The sequence below is a fragment of the Dunckerocampus dactyliophorus genome, chromosome 4 (assembly GCF_027744805.1).
Source record: "Dunckerocampus dactyliophorus isolate RoL2022-P2 chromosome 4, RoL_Ddac_1.1, whole genome shotgun sequence".
Classification (NCBI taxonomy): Eukaryota; Metazoa; Chordata; class Actinopteri; order Syngnathiformes; family Syngnathidae; genus Dunckerocampus; species Dunckerocampus dactyliophorus.
The window spans coordinates 16611574-16632456 of NC_072822.1; the positions used below are offsets into that span (position 1 = coordinate 16611574).

The window sequence follows — 20883 nt, forward strand, 5'->3', positions numbered from 1 at the left end:
TGGGTCACACATAATGCTCAGTGTCTCAACTATTTCAATGTTTTTTGTGGTAGTATTTTGTATGTGTTGTTCTCCTTAGAAAACACTCCGGACACCAGTGTATACCACATCCTTAAGGAGGAATGCAATGGGAGTGGGTTTGGTTTTTGAGGCGGATCTACACACCGCAGAGCACCTCTCTCATTGGGTGCTCCAGGGCGTCTGTTTATCTCTCAATAGTGACTAAGCACATCCTTCTGTGGTTAGTGATGCAAATGTTAAATGATTATGATAATGGATTGTACTGTATGTACAGTAGGTTGTGTGAGAAATTGAATTCAATGTCATCCTTTGCTCACTAGATGGCAGCGTTTCACTCAGCTGCAGGACTGTGGGTATCAGCAGACTCCAGACTCAATCACTAGTATTTGAACCTATTTATGGCCGTGTACACATATTTTCCAGTTTCACAGTAATCAAACCAATATCTTCCTTAGTCCAAGTATTTCTGTTTGGAGAATGCAGGCCAATTGGCAATTAGGTGTTGAGTGCTTGGGTACTATTTTCATTTTCATAATGATAGATTAATTTATACAATCAACTCATTTAATTTGCTCAAAGTAATCTTTATTTTATGTACGTATTGTTATATATTATATATATCATCAATATGTGCAACAATTTTTAAGAGACATACTGTATACTGTATCAGGGCATGGTTAGGATTTGAATACTGTGCGTACTGAGTGTCCATCCCAAAAAGAGAGAAATTAATGTTTTGTCTTATAAACCCACACTACCTAATAGAAGGCAGATCATTCATCCTTGCACACCTACTGTATGCAGACAGGTATTGTGTTTGCACAGCGTAGGGGAAGGAAATTAAGGAAGGAGGAGAGCAAGACAGACAAAAAAAAATCCTCCAATGGAACCAACCCCCATCTCCCTCTCCAGATGACAAAATTATTTTCAGCTGCTCATGACTGGAACCATTACTTAAACCCTAGCTGCTTCACTTCCTGCTTGTCAATCACACTTCCACAAACTGGCCTCATAACATGCACAAAACTTTGTAGCCCCTTACCCATCATCCTTAAATTTGTGTTTGCTGTGCATGAGAACAAGTGTGGCCACCGACTGCCTCATCGACTCTTTATCATACAGTGAATGATTAGTGTCACAGTGAATACCCTCTCAGTGTCAACATATTCAGTGGCACCGCTCATTAACGAATTACCGAGCTGTTCTAATCAGAAGTAGTTAGTGCAGCCACCAGCATGTTTTGCAGTCACTAAAGCCCTGCTCGTAATACCTGAGAAGTGAAGTTGCCCAAACCACAGTTTCACAATCCATACACTCTGAGCACAAGGTGTTTAGTTTGGATCAGGAGCACAGCTCTGTGGTTAGCGGCTGCTTGATTTGTAACTCTACATGTCCCACATGCATGGGCAGACAGCTCTTTTCCTCCCACCTTCTGTCAGTCAGCATGGGCACTGATGACTCTGCCAGACTGACACTAAAAGTACATGTCACGATGGTGCTGAATGAGCACAATTGGATTTTTTTTTATTTATTTATTTTTTTTTACAAACGTCCACCGTGAAGTGGTGGGCGTATTCACAGGCTGGGCTTGTCAAGCTAGGGGCAGGTCAAAGGCTGTATCATGTCCATCAGAAAGGACTTTTTTTTGTTTATGATGTCATTAAAACCCAGAACTTCAAAAGCTACTGCATTTTCTCTCAAAAATGTGAGGGAACTGATAGACTTTTCCTAATAAAAAGACTCTAGGGACATGTAGTATTTTTAGAAAGCAGTGGTATCTTGGTTTTTGTTATTAATTTGTTCCAAAAGGTCTGACGAAATGTATGAAAATCAAGGCAATTTTTTCCCATAGGAAATTATGTAAATCCAATTCTTTCCAGACACCCAAAAATATTAACAAAAAATACATTTTATAATTTTTTATAACAAAGCTGACAACATAGTACACACATCTTTTCTTGAATACTGTTTTCTGTCGCAGAAGCAGCATCAAACTAATATAGCACAATATACCACACTGGACTTTCATGTAGCTCAACTTTATACCTACCAGCAGCGTTGGTCTACGAGAACAAGATGAGATTTGAAATTTACTTTTAAGAGAAGTACATTGAAAATATATGACAGTGTGACAGACATTTCTACTACGTTACACTCTTCTGCACTCTTCTGTGTGTATGCTACCTGCACTCTTCTGTGTGTATGCTACCGGCCCCGCCTCCACTCACCGAGACAAAGAGACTGTATGACTAGCAAAAGAGCTCACTCTGTTCATGCTGTTGTTCTGTGGAACAAATGAGCCATGGTGCTGAAACCAATACACAGAGTGAATGCTCTTCCTGCCTGTTTGGAGGCAGGAGACGAGGAAAACAGACATGCATGCACATGGCAATGTATTGAGCCTGGCAAAATGATCGAGTTCATTTTAATTTATTGTGCGATTAGTTATTATTGTCCCAGGCCTAGTGCTCACAAAACAGTTTTTTCTGAACAAGAAATCTTGTCAAGTTTTAATCTTGCGAGATTGTGTCACGAGATCTTGTGACACCTCTACTTTAATTACCTGTCTGTCTGATACTGCGGGTCAGAGGAGACTAAAGGCTGTAGCCGTTTGGGCTGGTGCTCAACAGTCAGCGCTGCATGAGGAGGGGTGGGGATTGTGAGCGATTGAGCTCCCGCAGAAAGGACACTTTTCTTTTGCAGGGCAAAAGGGCACGTGCTTGAACACCACTAGGAGTCTATTGCCTGAGTCCAGGGCAAACTGACCAGTTAGTTATGTGCTATATTGTACAAAAACCGAGGCAAAATGTTTGCGAAAAGTTTAGACGAAAACCGAATCATACAAAACTGTGGCGTGCGAAAACCAAAGTTTGTATCAGTAAAAAGTGTATTTAGCATAATCGGGGACCATAAAGAATGTTTTATGCTGTGTTAGCATTTTTCCACTTTATTGTACCTTATGTAGCTTAAATGAGAAGGGCAAAATATAAAAAACACCCCACATTACACATGACAATAGGGGAACAGCTGTGTGAACAATGGTGTGTTCACACGTGTACTTGTTTTGTACAAAGAGTTACCTTGAGTTCCCCAATATTTAGCCATTTGGAGTATATTAGTGATGAACATACTGTACATTGTGCCTCCAAGTCAGAAACTGACTCCTTCTGTAACCTTATTTCTGACAGTGATCCAGTGCAGTTCAGCATAACTGCAAACTACAACCACAATATTAAACATTTATTAATTGTGACAATCAAGGTTGAGCATTGCAATCTTTGTCATGCAGGACTTTTCTGGATACAGCTCTTGTAGTGGATGTCATTATTCGTAATTGCACCAAATGGAGTGGAGGGAGTGGGTGTCTGATGCTCTTGACTTGAGCATGCATTGTCCTCCGCTGAAACGGGGCAGGGTAAAAGGAGCAAGTAGGCTGTGCTTTTAAAAGACCAGAGGAGCCTATAAAAGTGCTTCCATGCCGGCTGTTGTCACAGCTCCATGTGCGCAGTTACACACAAGACAATTACTCACGCAACATGTCCGCTTTAGCTGGTTCATTTGTCATTTAATAAAGCTTCTGCAGCTTTTCTGCAGAAAAAACAGTTTGGTATACAGAGATAGGTACGCGCTTTTTCACTGGATGGGATGCGCGTCTGTCCTTAACTCGCCTTCTTCTTTGTGACATATCCCCCCTTTAACTTCCCCCCTTTCCCCGAGCTGAATTCCTGGATTCTGAGCGGCGTGTGGCTCATTGAAATGGGACCTGGCCAACGGAAGAGTGTGTCCGCGCTTTGCAGGAAAAGTTTGCTTTGGACCGGGTTGGTCCTCTGGCTGAGCACCGTCGCTGACGGGACCTGGAAGACTGGACTTTACAAAACAGCCTCACACACTTCCATCTATCAGAAAAAGTAAGTATTCACTTTCAGTTGAACATCTTTTGTCTCAGTGCGCACAGAAACACGTACTTTAGTGTTGGTTTGCAACCTGACTCGCATTGCTTTGATGCTTCCTTGTCCTCCATCAATCTCACGGCTCTTATTGTATTCTTGACACTTGGCTTCCCTTTTCCTGCCCATGTATGCACCCATCCTAAAAATGTCCCACTTTCCAACTGCTGCACAAGACATCCGATATATTTGTTTCAGTTTCCATGTTAATATTTAAATCTGTCATTAAAAAACGTCATAGACCGGTATTTTTGATGGGAGGGAGAATCAGCTCGCTGCCCTTCTGCACACACAAAATGTGTAAGACTTTATTTTCGTGATGTGAGGTTCTTTGTGACTTTTTCCCAATTGTTATGCTGTCAGGATCTGTGTGTGCGCGTATGTGCAACGATTTTACCATACCGGAACGCCAGCAATTTTAAATATAGCATTAAATTGGAGTTTAAAGGAGACATATTTGGCTGATATTACATTTTAGAGTCAAAAGCATGTTTTAAATGTATTGAGTAGCATAACATTTATGTAATGCCTGAGGAACTCATTATGTTGGTGTCATGACATCAACACACTGTGATGCTCCTAATTGCTCTGCCTAAAAGTGTTGCTTATTGTATGTTAATCTTGTATCCACAAGCGTCAAAATATTATGTTTTATATTTCCATAGTGACTTTTATCTCTTGAGGTTGGGAACCCAAATTGGGTGTCAAATTAAGTAAAATGCAGTGATGGTTTGTTAAGCATATCATATATTTTCTTGGCTTTTTGGTTCAGCTTTGTTATAATAAATGTCCAGCATGATCATTAATGTATAAACCTTGCTGGCCAATCTCCAATTTCTTTGCATTTCAGAGCCATTTTTCTCATAGGAAATCCTTTTGCTTCTGCAATGTGCTGCAGGCCAATAGAAAACAAACCACGGGCCACAAATGGCCCCTGGGCCGCACTTTGGACACGCCTGCATTAAAACAATGTCTGTGAATATTCTCATTCATTCAGGTCATTGTACTCTCAGGGCATTGATTCGACCACAACTCGACTGCCTATCTGAGCATGAAGTGCTGAAGCCTGCTCATGATGAAGCCTGCTTGGATGAGAAGCAAAATATCTTCTTGGACAACATGAACAGTCCGGCTGTGCTTGATTGAATGCCCTGAGAACGTTAAAAGAATAAACAACTACAAACACATTCCTAAATTGAATCATCAATGAGGATGATGTAATAAAACTCAAGTACTGTATTTGCCTTATGCATCTCATTTGTCAACATTGTTAATGGTTAGACAAGTGTAAAAAGTTAACCCCTAATGCAATGTTACATGTTAAATCCATAAAACTAACTTTGACAACAAGGGATGACGTGTATACCAGCTTGCCATTTGGCAGCCAGCTCGCTATCATCTAATACAGCAGCCGACCCCTCGTCTGGTCAGCCTCTATTCCGCTTCTTTATTCACGCTGTTCTTCTCATAACACCCAATTGTTGAGATTGGCCCTTCTTATGCATGATGATATTTTTATGCACCATATTTTGGTCAAATGTCACATTGTAGGACCATTGAGGTGTTTGAATTTTGAGGTACCGCTTTACAGTATATTTTGATGCTGTGGCAATACATGATGTATTTTAGCAAGTTTGGGTCCTGTGGAGCACTTGACCTGAAGAGTGTTGTGAAACCCTGCTCAAGACTATTCAGACAGGGTGGATCTTCTTAGCAGAGGGGACTCACCAGGCAAAACCTACCTTGAAATGTATGTGTGTGGCCTAGGGGCCACAACTGAGTGACGATGAGGCCCTCTCTCCTGGGCATGTCCAGGTGGCTTTCATGGCTCCAAGCCTTCTGCCGCTGTTTGGCTCCCTCCTCACTCACTGCCTGAGGTTTGTGGACATATTTACTAAACACAAGCAGCTGGAACTCCATTGCATCTGGTTTGCCTTTTTTCCAGGAAGGTAGTTTACAATGGGTCTGTAAGTGGTAGACACTGTCATTTGGATGGGAGCTGCTGCTGCGTCAACAGGGGTGAGTGAGTTTAAGGTGTCATAAGTCCACCTGCCATTGTGTGCAAATTATTCGAAACACTTGCAGTTTTCAATGACTGTGAGGTTCATGGCTGGTGAGGCACTGTCTCCTTTGGATTTTTTTTTTACAGGTTGCTCATTAAAAGGATAACGAGAGAAAGAAGAGAATAATTGACTTTGTTAAACATTGTTTTCCAATACTTCTTAGTCACATTCTTTTTAATCAAATGAAAAACGTGTGGTCATACCTTTTATTTGTATATGATGTAGTGTACATGCACCCTCACTTTCTCCAGGAAGACGTCTGTTACTTACTTGTAAAAGTGTGATCACCTTCTGGTGAGCTTGTGTATATAATCTTCCATCTTGGCAGCCAAATTCATTCATTCATTCAGCAGAGCATAAAAATATCTTTAATGCATTTGACTTGTTGCTACTTCTAGCTCTATAGCTGGTGCTACTGTCAAAAAAACCCACTGGCTTTTCCTCTCTGGAAAGACGGCAGCGATAAGCACGCATGTCACACACACCCTTGCCACTTCACAGTGAGGTGGAGTACTGCAGCCCCCCCACCCCCCTGTATGACGTTTCTCTATATTTTATTGTATCTTATTGGCAGATTGGGAAAAATAATGTCATCACACTAAACATTAATGACATTACAATGTGTATAATGTTTTTGCAAACATTACAGTATATAAGTGACGTGCTGACAAACAAACTGGCTTGTGCCTTCCGCTATCCTGTGCACTTAGTGAAGTGCAATCAGATAGTAGGCGCAGCCTACTATCCAAGCCAAGAGGAGAGAGCCGCTGCAGCCTCATCTCAGCTTTCTGCTGTGTATTTGATCAGAAAATGTGCAAATATTGCGATTATTAAGATTTTTTTTAAACGGTTGGATGGTAAATTTATAATACTGTTCAGTTGACAAATATTAATATTTTTTACTCTGCCTCATCCGTCTTGCCTGGCCACCTGTCACCGGTTAAAATTAATACTTCTGTGACAGTGTCAATAACAGAATAAAAAGTATTGTTATCTTTGTAACGGCATAATGTTTGGATGACATTGTATTGGATCTTATTCGATTGTTTTGGCCTGGTCTCCCGGTGAGAAATTATGCACAATAAATTTCAGACATTCCCATATTAGCAGAGGGAGGAAAAAAAGCATGCATTCCCTCCCCAGCATTACTCAAATGAAAGGGGATTAACAATACTTGAGTAATTTCTCGACCAGCGCCGTCACTCTGTAGCAGAGCTGATAAAGTGTTCATTCACGCTTGTCCTTCTTTAAAACTACATAGTTCTATGCACAGAAGGGGGGGAGGTAGCCACGTCTTTAGTTGGTGCCTCGTCCATTTCTTTATCTTCCCCTTGATGACTTGTCACGGTCTGACAGGCAGTCTGAGCCCTGTGGGCCGCCTCATTCCTCATCCATCTTAACCATATCCACATCTCTTTAAGCATGGGAATAGAGATGACTGGGATTCCACTGGCTCGGCTTAAAGCACAATGGCTTAAGAGTTGCTACTCAAAGGACTTCAGTTAATTACGTTTGAATTATAATTCTGCAAGATGGCCAAGTTGTGTTTATTAAAGTCATAAATTGCGCTGTATCATACTGAGAGCTATAGTGTACTATACTATACCTATAAGTAATATAAAAAAAAGCTTTATGCCGAGTGACATACATATGTCGTCTACAACCATGCATTTGTAGTTGTAAAGGTAACAGTTTTGATACAGCTTTCGAATGTATTGTATGTTGATGCTCCCACATATGAGTTGCTTGCCAGCACTCTTCACTTGCGAACACTTAAAGGTGCACACAGCCGTGACGTGCTCAAAGCAACAGGTGTCCACACCTGAAAGGCCCAGACAGACAAAGAGAAATGAGGGCTTTCCTTGTTTCTCAACGGTTGTGGTGAAGAGACACTTGGCTGTGACCTTTGATGCCCACTGGGGCGCTTTGACTTCACTGTCATCTACACACACACACACACACTCATGCAATGCTTGAACTTCTAGCGTAAAGAGCCTCCATCCCTTGTGCTTCTTATCTAATCATTTAATGCACCACCGTCCCCTGTGTATCTTATCGTCTATTGCTCATTTCATTTCTCAACATTTCTTAGCGGGCCAATTGGCTTTTCAAGCAGCTTCAGAGCCTCTTGCTTTATTAATGGCTTTGCAATATTTGTGTCCTCAGCACATTTGTCTTGAATGCTTTGTTTCTATCCTCTGGGATTAAGTCAGTCCCATAATTGTCTTTCCCTTTCCGACTATGTACCCAAGAGAAGCTCCTTTATTTGACCGTCATGACAAAACTCTTTTTCTGCCACGTCTACTCTTTGTTCTTCACAAGTATTTTCCCCTCAGACCTAAATTTAAAAAAATTACCATCAATTTTTATCAGGCTTAATATGCAAACGTCTTAGGTCTCCACCAGCTTTATTGTTGTAATGATTTTTTTTTTTTTTTTTTTTACCTTTTTTCACATATCCATAGTAAAACTGAATAGTATACATGTTGGCAATAACAGTAATTAGGATTCCATTCTCTTTAGGTTTTAAAAATGCAGTTTTTTTTTTGCAATAGCTTAAGTATAAGGAGAGGTCCCACTAAATTCTTACCATTTAGGGATCATTTAACCAACATAGTTTTAACTACAAATGAATGAAAAAAGTGTCATTTTGGCACTTTGTTTTCATAATAACGGCATTTTTTCCCTGAAATTACAAAAATGTAATAACGCTAAAAATGTTCGTCACTGAAAATAGACTAAATGCATATGTGTGTTAACTGCAGTCTGCGCATGTGCAAGTCAAAACACGAATGGTGGCCCACAACACTTGTGTTTGAGTTTCTCCAACATATGTACAGTGAGCACAGCCCGCACATTTTAGCAAAGCTCTCTTCTTCTCTTCTCAGGGGACAACATTATCGAAATGAAACTGGGATATAATTGAGAGTCAGTGTACAGTACAGTTTGGAAACCAGTAAAGATTTATTGACCTCCAAAAATCACACCCCACACAGCCATTATTGGCTAAGTAACTGGCAACACAAGGTAGTACACTTTACAGTGAACATTGCTAAACTGTGTTCAAAACAACTTAGTACACTTTACAGTCAACATGGCTAAGCTGTGTCCAAAGTATCAATGTGGTGTGAGCACCATTTTTATCGTCACTGCCTTTATTCTCTTGGACATGGAATTCACCAGAGATGCATAGGTTGTTAATGGAATCCTCTTTCACTGGTGGATGTTATACACCTTGTGCCCCTACACCTTTCCGCTTGAGGATGCCCCACAGATGCTCAATTGAGTTCAGGTCTGGAGACGCCACTCCATCATCTTCAGCTTCCCCAGCAAGGCACTTGTCATTTTGGAGGTGTGTTTGGGCTTGTTATCATGTTGGAAAACTGCCATGTGATCCAGTTTCCCGAGGGAGGGGATCATGCTCTGCTTCCCAGTGCCGCAGTACATGTTGGAATTCATGTGTCCCTCAATGAAGCACAGCTCCTCAGTGGTGGCAGCATTCATGCAGTCCCAGATCATAACACTACCACCACCAAATGTGACTGTAGGCAAGACACGATTATCTTGGGACTCACCTGTGTTGCCAGCTATTTATGCGATAATGGCCGTGTGTTTACTTATTTCTAGTGGATATTAAATCTATACTGTTATACATGCTGTACACGGACCACTGCTGTCCCTTGAGAAGATATACTATCATAAAAATGTTTGTTGTGCACTACACCACAACAAAACATACAGTACATACATGCTGATAAAGGGTATTCATGTTCAAAAGACCCAGGATGACAAGCAGTTAATTGCTTTACTAGATTGAAAATAATACTACTGTTTTTTTTTCTGCCCATATTTGAATAAAAAGGCAGAGGGGTTGTTTTCTGGTCTTGCTAATAATTCTAATGGTGGTTTTGTCATCTTTCCATGGGGAAGGATTGTGCAAGTGGTTTGGCTTTCTGCTATTTCCTAAAAGTTGTGAATTACTGTCATGCACATTTTCCACCAACATCTGACCATGCAGCATTTTTGCCCTCGCCAACCCTTTTGGCTTTATCTTCCAACTTTTTCCACCTCGCTCCAGTTGTCCAGTCTGGAAGTACACTTAGTGGTGTCATGAAAGATGCAGACTGAAAGAGCTGCAAGGCAAACAGATGGGCCAACGCTGAGATTTAACTATAAGAATTTCATTTTCAAACTGCTGGCGAGAGATGGTTGATGATTTGTTTAGCTTGGGCATAGTGATGGGAGTGTGCCATGTGTGCTGCCGAGACCTGATACTGATACTGCTTGGTGCTGCTTGTGCCAGTGAAACTGTGTGGGGTTTGTGATAGGGTGCTTCAGAACACACATACCTCTAGTAAGATGAAGCAGTTGTAAATGAAAGCGCTCTAACCACCCTGACCAAAAAAATTTAAGAATCATTGTGTAATAATTCTCTGAAATGAAATGAGTGGACTTAACTGGCTGTAGGGTATTTTACTTTTTTTTTTTATTGTTTGAGATCCCACAGGAAATAATTCTGATCTATAAAATCACAGAGAACAGTGATCTTAATGCTTGCAGGCATATAGAAGAAGTATCATATCTTTATGTGCTCCCATGCACGCATTGACAAAGTATTGTCTGTTCTTGTCATCAGACGTCTCATTAAGCTGGTGAGGAAATTGTAAAATGCCAAGTGCTCTTGGTGTTTCCTCTGTGATAATTGCATAAATGCAAAGCAAAGAGAGTGGAAGGCCATAAAAGACCCCCCCCTCTGGTGGCAACCTTTGCTGTTCCCAGGTGTAACCCCCCATACTGCCCTATGAGAGTCTGGGAAACTGATCTTTATCTGGTTGCAGGTGGTTAATGCAAAGACCACCCCCGCACTCTGCTGCTCTAACTGACTGCAGCCCCTTCCAGAGATGGGGACTCGAGTTTGAGACTTCAGGATTCGAGTCACACTTAAGACGCACACAGAGAGACTTCAGACTTGACTTGGACTCATGCTCAAAAGACTTTGGACTCAACTCGGACTCGTGTTGTGGGACTTGTGAACAATCATGTTTTCTTTTTTCCTTTCTTTTCATTTTTTGTTTTTTTAACATTGGGGAAACTCCGAAACGTCTGACGAGCTTACTGTCATTCTCTCCTTTTTGACACGGTAACCATGTTAACCATATTACGCATTGCGTGCGAGGCTTCTGGCCCCACACAGTATTACCTCAGATGACACGATGGCAAAGGAGAGACATGAGCGATTTATTTTTTAGAGACTTGAGATTTGACTCAGACTTGTGACCACAAACTTGAGATTTGACCACGTCTCACCACACATAGACTTGAGACTTGATTTGGACTCATGACCAGACTTGAGACTTGACGAAGTCTCACTCTACAAAGTCTTGAAACTTAACTTGGACTCGTGACCAAAGACTTGAGACTTGAATTGGACTTGCGAAAGAAGACTTATGAACATCTCTGGCACCTCCACAAGCTCAACTCCATCACAAGCGATTATAAACTGTTTGTCATGGTCATCATGCTGTAACCTTAGATGGATTAACTTCTGAAGACATACATTATGTTTTGTTCAGATTCCATTTTTTTTTTTTTTTTACACTCAATTGAGTTAATCCATTCCAACGTCAACCTTTTGCCATCATAGAACCTTTATTAACTGTACATGCACATTTTTAAGTAACACTAGAACACTCTTAGTGGCTGCATAAGAATAAAAATGTGTTAATTACTGTAATATTAATACATTAAAACAATAAACCAGAAAATGAGGAGGGCTTAATAAAATCAGCATCACAACCACACCTAACTCATATCATGTTTTAATATAACTAAGACAATTTAACAACAAATGTAAATGTAAAACGGAACGCATTAAAGTCAAACAATGAAACACTACCATGGATAATAAATAGTCAGCGGTCAGCGATCAACTCCTGGCTCAATGTATCACTAGCATGGAAGTGAAATACTCACTGGAGTTTTACTACTTTGCTTTGGGTGGCGGTGGCTCAGGAGGTCGCCCAGAAACCTGAAGGTTGGCAGTTCGATCCTCGCTCCATCCATCCAGTCACTGTCGTGTGTACCTGGGCAGGACTTCACCCACCTTAGCTCTGCTGCTGCCCACATTGGTGTATGAATGTGAATGAATGTTTGGTGGTGGTCAGAGAAGCCGTAGGCGCAAATTGGCAGCCACATTTCTGTCAGACTATCCCAGGGCAGCTGTGGTTACGAATGTAGTTTCCCACCACCAGTGTGTGAGTGAGGAGTGAATGAATAATGGGTTTGCTTCATTGTGAAGCACTTTGGGTGCCTTGAAAAGTGCTATATAAAATCTTCCATCAATATTATTATCATATACAGTATGTACTATGCAGTACATATGCAGTCTTCTCGTCTTCTTACCTTTGTCTCTATTCACATTCTTTGTTGAGGCTGTTGCTTTGGGAATAACTGTCACAAAAAAAAACACACTGTGTGTAGCTTGACCTCTCGTGACATGCTCAAGGTTTAACAACGATGGCAACTGTACTTCCAAGTTTTTGTGCAACTTTTATGACATTTTGTCTATATTCTTTGAACCTGTACAAACTTTGGGACATGAAAATTTTAAGGTTCCGCTGCCGATGTGGCCTAATGATCATGCACAGATCTAACATGCTAGACTGTTTTCCTTCTCAAATGACCTTTATGATTTCTTCTGCGAGAATATTTTCCTCAAGATTTGTAATGGTAAATGTACATTAAAATGTAAAACAGAATGTAATTAACTGTGCTGACAACAATATCTGTGGATTGAGACTTAACTTTAAGGTGCTGTCTGCCTTGGTTAGGTACTGCACGGGGGAGCTCACCCTCAAACTGTATATTCCACCCACTTTCTGCTCCGACGCCCCACGCAACACACATGCATGCACATGAGCTATGTTTGTTGTCAGCTAACAATAGCGATTTGGCAACGTGTAGCTACCAATGTTAGCTATCATTGAATTTACTGGATAGCCTATCATAACCACACGATTACTCCACATTGTCGGTCGCTTCTCTGAGAAACTTTTGAACATGTAAATGTGCCAAGGACATGTATGCGTATATGAGACAGCTGTGAGTGACAGCCGTGAACGCCATTCCTTTTATTCGGGGCGAACAAAATTTTTAAGGTTTAACTTTTATTTGTGACACATATAGACATTTATTTTTGCATTTTGTTCTTGTAAACCAATATTGGTTGTGGTGTTGAAATGTTATATGGGTGGTTGTGGTGTTGTGGTTGAAAAAAGTGTAGTTTGGAGCGAATGAGGGACAGCACCTAACCAGACTGGACTTAAGGCTACCTATGTGTACTTGTAGATGTCTATTCCCATCGAGTCACAGTGTATTTCCAGTGGCATAACAAGGCACAAAGCTCAAATCACTATTAAATGGTTTTCTGGACAGTGGCACCATCAAGTAAATGGGAGGTACAGTAACTGGACATATCCATCACAGACATACCCTAAACATTTGCATCAATTTGTTATGCTACCACATCAATACGGACTAAATTCCATATAATAAGGAATGTTTCCAGTTCCTGTTCAGAAGAAAAAAGGGGAAGCAGGTGTACCTAATAAAGTGTCTGTAAAGCTTAAATGAAGAGCTGCAGAGGAGTGCAGATTTCCTCTAAGGTTCTTCTATCAGTAAATCTATGTGTGCGGCCACCGCTACATGTGGGGATTATTAATGGTAGCTGTTTAGCATCCTCTGCCTTTGGCTCTTTCCTTTAGTATAAATAGTCTCTCTCGTATTCATACACACACACACACACACTAACATATGGTCATGCATATTGACAAACAGGCTGTGGTACACCCCCCTCCCACGCCACCAAACACATTGGCAGCAGAACACACAAAAGTTGTATGCTAAATGTTTCCTTTGTGGTTTCTAAATGGAGCTCCCCCTCTGTGCACATTTATTGATTGTGTAAACACACAACATTAACAGTTTGCCATGTTTTTCTCCTCCAGCTATCAACATATGAAGGTAATCGGAAGCTTTGTACATGTCATTGTTCATAAAATTCCAGTAACTTAACTGTTTTTTATGCATTAAGACATAACAACCCCAAATTGAGGGATGAGATGAGAAAAGCTGATTGTTTCATCAAGTCTACTATCAGATGTGAAGCCCTGAGCCTGAATAAGCTCATTTTCCTGGCAGGTCGTTCTCTTTACAGCCTCAGACGCTTGTGATAATGTCGTACTAAGCCTCTGTGGAAACTGGACTCATGACCCTGCGTTGGCATGTGCTGAGACCCTTCATCTCAGTATGGGACCTTGTCTTCCTCTCCAGTCCCCCACTTGTGTGGCGTTATCGCCTGCTGAGAACTGAATGCAAATGAATGGACCCGGCAGTGTAAATACAGCCTAAAATGCACTTGTGCATATCTTGTGACTGATTAAAACTGTGTAAACACCATAAAGGAGTTTGAAAACAAAAGGCTTGGGGGGGGATGGGAGAGGAGAATGCAGACAACAGCATAGTGAATGGGACTGCGAGACTAATTGTCTTTTGTGAGCACGCCACATCACTGTGCTTGTCCTTTTTTGAGGATGTCTTTAATTATTCAAATTCTCAAATGCTCTTTTCTTGTACCCACAGTGCAAACATTCTGCAAGTTTATATTCTTTTTCCAATGTCTTCTTTCAGAAACTGGTGTCCTCACACAGTTACCAAGACAGTGAGCTGCCAGGTGCAGAATGGGACAGTCGTGCAGAGGGTCTACCAGACGTGCCGCTGGCCACAGGGATGTACAGGGGGCAGGTGAGGAGAAGCAACCATATACCTTACCTGTACTCCAATGCCACTCAGTCAACAATGAATCCATAAATAAAAGTCAGCATTTTAAGTCAGTTTTATCCTGAATGCTCCCTTTTGTCACTTCTGCTGCCATTTTTGTTGAAATCGCCTTGCCATTTAAATGCATTATATGACAATCACCACCACCCAAAGCCAATATGTCACATGACATCAGAAACAGTTCTCAGCATGATGCAAACTTTATAAACAAAATTCAACACGTTCAATCAAAACCGTTATCAGCTTTGTAAATTTAAAATGATTGCTCTCAGATTGCGTAGATGTACCTAATCTTGTAGTTAGGAGTACAGAGCATATCCAGTATACCTTTTACATAAAATGTATCTAAAAATTGCTTGCTCACATGCAGTTTTGCTATCTGGAAAAATAAAAGCCTGCCAGGTCTTGCTTTGCAAAGAATAGATCATTCTGTCATTCATTGGTTTCCACCAAGCATTACAGCCCTGTCACCATATGGTTTGTGCAGTTTTGCTATAAATTATTCATATTGTACCCCCTTTTGAGAACCCCCCCATTGGATTACCCACTGCAGTAGTACAACAATAGTGAAGCAAGACAGTGCAGCCCATTGATTGGTGAACAGAGTATCTCTGTATTTCTGTGTTACTAAAGAAATAGATCGGGATGAATCTTAAACAAAGCTTGTCTTTTTCTAATAAATAGTCATATTACAACAGGAATTAAATAAATATTGTGTCTGTATATTTTGCTGCGTTGTTCACTGTCAGTTTCTTTGTTGAATTAATATGCAACTTGCACCAGTTAGATCAGGGTTTACCTTTGAAACTCTACTGTGATGAGCTGAACTCAAGTGTGTAACGGTGTATGTTTTTCAGCTACAGGACCGTTGTCAGACCTTCCTATAAAACTGTATATCGCACTGTGACCTCACTGGAGTGGAAGTGCTGTCCAGGATTCAGCGGGACTGCCTGTGAAGAAGGTAAGTCCCGACAGGAAGTCGAAGCCCTGTGACGGTGGAAATGTTGTGTAAATGGTTAGAAGAAGCAGATTGGCTACGTAGATATAAAGATTTAACCTTGACTAATCATCTTGCCTTATTTTTTAAATTTCATTATGTAGACATTTTTTGTGTGCAGGTCATTTTTATTTGGATATAACAGTACATGAGATCATGGCCCAAAATGGTATCTTCTTCAATTTCACTTGGAGGCCATATCAGTGTTGTTTTTGGCAGCCATTTTGTTTTTTGTCTTTTAGTCACATGTTAGTCAGTTGTATGTGATTGTTTTATGAAAACTATGAAAACCATTTTGGTCTACTTTTAGTCGACAAAATCTGAAAATGTTTTAGTCTAGCTTTAGTGAGTTCAGTTTTCGTTTAAAAAAATGATGTCTAAGTATTGGAAATTGGATCAGGAAAAAACAAAGAGGGGATACGAGTACTGTGTATACAAAGTACACCTACAGGTGAATACACATTCAAATGTAAGTATAGCATATCTTAAAAAACATAATATACACGTGTGTATGTATATATTATTTATATATATTACGCACGTATACCATAATTTCCAGTGTATAAGCTGCTACATTTTTCTTAAATTTTGAACCCTGCATCTTATGTACCAGTGCAGCTAATTTATGACTAAATTCTAATCTCATGACACCTTTACTTCACAACTACTACTAATCGTTTAATTACGCCCACGAGTCAGTGAGGAAATCGTACCCCTTTTTTTGGCAGGAGCCAATCAAGAGTCAATCAAGAGTATATTATATATTTGCAATTATATATTATAGTTAGTAGTACAAATACAATGAAACTTGATCTACTTCTAATATTTTAGATGTGACTTAATGACCATCTCCATCATCCACGTTATTGTTAAGTTATTATTTGATCATTCAGCCTTGTCTCATTCAGAATGTAAGCCTTGAGATAATTCATCAGTTGAAATTTGTTTAAATGTGTACATTGAGCTACTAGATTATGTTAAATGAGGTTATTTTGTGTGCTTGCATGGTTTGGCGGAAACGTTGTCATTATCCCCTTCATGTGCCATGAAAGCCCTGCTGTTTTCATTTTGTGAACGCAGTAGGTGCCTGAAATTATACACACTCGCTTAGTGCGAAATGACTTCCTTTGGCACAACCCCCGACCCCCCCCCCGTCCTGGCTGCCTAGGGAGAAGGGTGTGGTGTCTGCTTGGGTCAGGACCTGACTGGGTGTAACATAAATTGCCTGGCCTTTGTGACGCACAGCACAATAAATATTTACAGTGCCTGAAGTGGAAGTTTGGCTAAAAGCCGAGCCAGTTCCCACAGCCTGCTGTTGAGCTCCACATGATCATAGCCGTCATAGTAGAATCTGAAGTCCTAAAGTTCACCAGCGGACAGCCCAGATTTTTACTAGCAAAAGCAGAGGAAAGAGGAAATTATTCAATTAAGTTGTTGCCAGAGGAGATTCCCCTCCGGTTGCTATGGTAGCAGGGGGCTGTCGAGCCAGCAGGGATGCTGGGATTAGCCACTTAGCAGAGTGCTGTTTCGGGTGGCTCAGATCACAGGCTACGCTGAGTGGAAGTGACAGGTCCCATTCATCGGGGCCTTTACTCTCCTGCACTGTGGACGTTATCCAGGGCCACCAACACTTTGTTCTGTCTCTGCCATGTGAGCATACGCGCTCAGAAGAGCTCACAACCTGACAGCATGCTGCCACCTGCCTCATTCACTGCTTTAAGCCAAAATAAAAGCTTGCCACACGGGCAAAGTTGTACAGTTATGCGGGTTTAAATCTGTTACCGTAGAGCAGTGGGTCTCATTTATTTTTAGTCATGCCCCCACTTGGTCAGAAATGTTTTTGCGGCCCCCCGATTTGAAATACTATTGAGAAACAGGTAATATCTATTTATTTATCTATACCGTACAGACTGAACTCAAAACTGAAACCAGCGAAATGCAACAAAATGGAGAGCAGTGAAGCATACAAGTGTATTCCAGAGTCAAATGCATGCATACTGAGTACGACAAATCATACATGTTGGCAGGTCCGCACTAATATTGAAAGTCCTCCCTGCCTCTCAGGCTTCCCCTGGTGGGGCCCGCCCCGCCCCACTCTTTGAAAAGCACTGCCATAGAGTGTGAAGTGAAAGCCGCACTGGCAGTTCAATGGGTGCAAGTATGAAAGGCAAGCTCTTAATACCTGTGTGTGACTCCATCTCTTTTCTTCAGGGATTTTCTTTGGCATGTCACTGAGCACGTTTGACCTTCAGTTGAATTTAACAGACTCGGCAAAGTACAAACATCCCACTGTCTGGACAAAACATTATTAACGTTCTACTTTAGAGCTCATTAATCTCTTGAAAAGGCGGAACCATATACCCTTTACAGTTGTCTCGTTCTCATCATCCCCTTTGCTCCGCTTGTCAGACTGTGGAAAATGTGTATGATCTGCTCATTTACTCACGCTGGCCTGCGTTGACCCCCATTGTTCTCTCATCGGGCCACCCCAGGTCGCCGCTGACTCCCAGGCACGGTATTAATTACAGCATGTTAACATGTTGGCTGCCTTAAGGTGCAAAGTGAGGAAAAGCTGCCTACGCTGACAGCGCACTCACTAATGTGGTTAAATGGAGATGAGAGAGTTGTTTTCTCTCGTGTCCGACTATTATCACCCCCCTCTGCCTGCCAACGGTCAACAAACATAAATCAGCAGGTCCAGTGATGGAGAACGTGTCTGTGTTTTTCAGTTTTGTATTTTGCAAAACTAAGCAGCAGCATATAGAGATAAAGGAAGGAGAATAATGTGGAGAGATGATGCCATTCAGGATTTGGAGCCTATCTTATCCATATCGCTAAAGCAAAACATGACATCACAGCAAGGCTCATAAACAAGCATTCACTCCATCAGAATCCAGATAACTGTGCATCCGACAGGCACCTTTTACATGCACTCTTTTTTTTTTGGACTGCCTCACCCCAATCTCAGGATTTGGATGAAATTCCAGGCCAGTGGTGTAATTATATAGTCCTAATTGTTTTCTACGAGGTTTGGGAGATATAACCTTACCTCTGGAAGTGGAACATAATGGTCTTTATCGCTGATTGAGTCCAAAGGAAAAAAGTCTTAAGTATTTGCAGATGGGGGACATTTCTTAGCCTGCCAGGAACAGGGATTTAATGTATGCTTGGTTAGCTTTGGCATTCTAAGTTAAGTAAATGTTTATTTTCAGATGGCATATCATCCAACACAAACTGTGAAATTAATCCCCATTAACAGACCATATAGTTATATCAGGATGAAGTGAGTTGAAGTATTTGATCAAGAACAGTGATGCTGTTTGCCAATCTTGGAACTCGTGTAACATTTATCTTCTCTTCTGACGATGACACTAAGTGACACTTGATATCTTGGTTGTCATTTGATTTATGTCCCAGAGCTCTCAAACATATGAGTGAAGCTTATCAGAAGAGGGGGAGTCCGCCAAGCTACACACAAGATCTGGGGGAATGTAGACTGGAATTAGCACGGCTGTCAAAGCTCTGCCACAGGGGGTCCTCATCAAGACGTATCTCACAGCCAAGTGGAGGCTGCGGTTTTGGGATGCAGTTTGTGGTATGGCTGGAAGGCTGAGGCGCGTTGTCCTTAATAAGCCGCAGAAACGTAATCTGTGTTTTCACAGTTCTGTGCAGCCTTATCACGGGCCTACACACTAAACCCGCCGCTTTAAACATCACTCGGCCACACTTTGCAAAAGAAGAGTGGGCGTGTGTGTGTATGTTGCTATATTTATGTGTGTACGTCTGCCAAAGTGAACGTGGGTTAGGAGGCGGGAAGTGATGCATTTGAGGATTTGTACAGTGAAGGATTCAGCTGTTTGGTGTGATTAGCTGCTGCAAAGATGTTTTACTTTAGTAGCTGTGACCGGAGGGAGTCCAGCCTGAACAAAAGCAGGTGATCTCCTCATGGACCACACAGTTCACAGTACAAGAATCATTAGACGGGCATCATATCTTTTAGTACGGTGTTTACGATGTTACTGCTTGGCTTTGTTTACAAAAACAGGTTTCATGTCACATTTTGGCTACAATCCCACCAGTATTGTTTTCATGTGTTTCTGAGGAGGTCTACAAAGACACATACATTGCATATTGAGGAAAGCAGTTGCAGAAAGGCTGCACAGCAGCTGATCTTCATGGTTGTGTCAATGGCAAAAGCAGCTAACGTGCTGAGACCCAAATTGGAAGCAGCTGAAGTGGAGGTGATGAACGGCCGATCTTCTCAGACTCACCAAGCTTCTCTCAGGGGAATTTTCTGGACAGTTATTCATGAACAGACACGCCATCGAGTATTAGGCCATGCCCACATGAACAAGGATATTGCAATATTTTAAAATGCATATTTTTCTATTTAGTTTTTTCTTTCATCCATATGAAAACAAACTCCAGTCATGTTGGCCATTTTCAGCTTCAAATGAGCTTTTTGACTTGTGTCATAAGAGATGTGTGACGTTCTCATGTATTTATTTTAAATGAACAACAGAACACAAGTAATGAAGTTATTCATTCATGGCTGCTGATTTCATTTTGTACAGTGGCAAATGAAATTCAACTTCTCTGTATGTGTAAGTGAGCATGTACACAACATTGTCTCACAACATTGACACACAGAGGCGTCAGTGTGCGCGACCAAGTAAGCTGCTGTCAGCCTTCTGATGCTCATGACTGGTGTGGATGGAGATTTTTTTTGACACCGGAGCGGAGAAAATGTTTTAAAATATCCGTATTGATGTGGACATGGCCTAAGAAGATCAAAATGAAGACAAAGTTTTCTTTGATCACAGAAAACCTGTTTATGACCTTCTAATATATTTTTTAAACATTATTAGAGCCCTCTAGACATGACATAACACCCCTATAGTCACCTTTACACTCGTATTACCCAATATAATAAAACATAGTAAAAGTAAATAAGCCATTTAGGACATAAATAAAACTCATGCTTGTGTGTGTTGATATAAATTTGTTAATGTCCAGT

The 20883-nt window shown here is 41.1% G+C and overlaps 2 protein-coding genes across 11 annotated transcripts in view; both read left to right on the forward strand.

Annotated features, from left to right (window-relative positions):
- The window catches only part of LOC129179368 (dynein axonemal heavy chain 10-like), a 40914-nt gene extending 37589 nt beyond the window's left edge, over nt 1–3325 (forward strand). The window contains exon 74 of the mRNA XM_054772550.1: nt 80–3325. Within this exon, the coding sequence (XP_054628525.1) occupies nt 80–226 (147 nt within the window). The 3' untranslated portion in view covers nt 227–3325. The remainder of the gene's footprint in view (nt 1–79) is intronic.
- A 184-nt stretch (nt 3326–3509) lies between these two features.
- emid1 (EMI domain containing 1) overlaps nt 3510–20883 on the forward strand; it is a 74819-nt gene continuing 57445 nt past the window's right edge. For 5 of the 10 annotated variants that reach the window (XR_008569953.1, XM_054772540.1, XM_054772541.1 and 2 more), the window contains exons 1-3: nt 3511–3929; nt 14720–14833; nt 15727–15830. Coding sequence is in view for 8 of the 10 variants with exons in the window: in XM_054772540.1 (XP_054628515.1) it covers nt 3778–3929; nt 14720–14833; nt 15727–15830 (370 nt within the window). In the remaining 2 variants the exon portion in view is untranslated. Of the gene's footprint in view, nt 3930–14719; nt 14834–15726; nt 15831–20883 lie in introns of all 10 variants that reach the window. The other 5 variants (XR_008569952.1, XM_054772547.1, XM_054772542.1 and 2 more) reach the window with 2 other exon arrangements.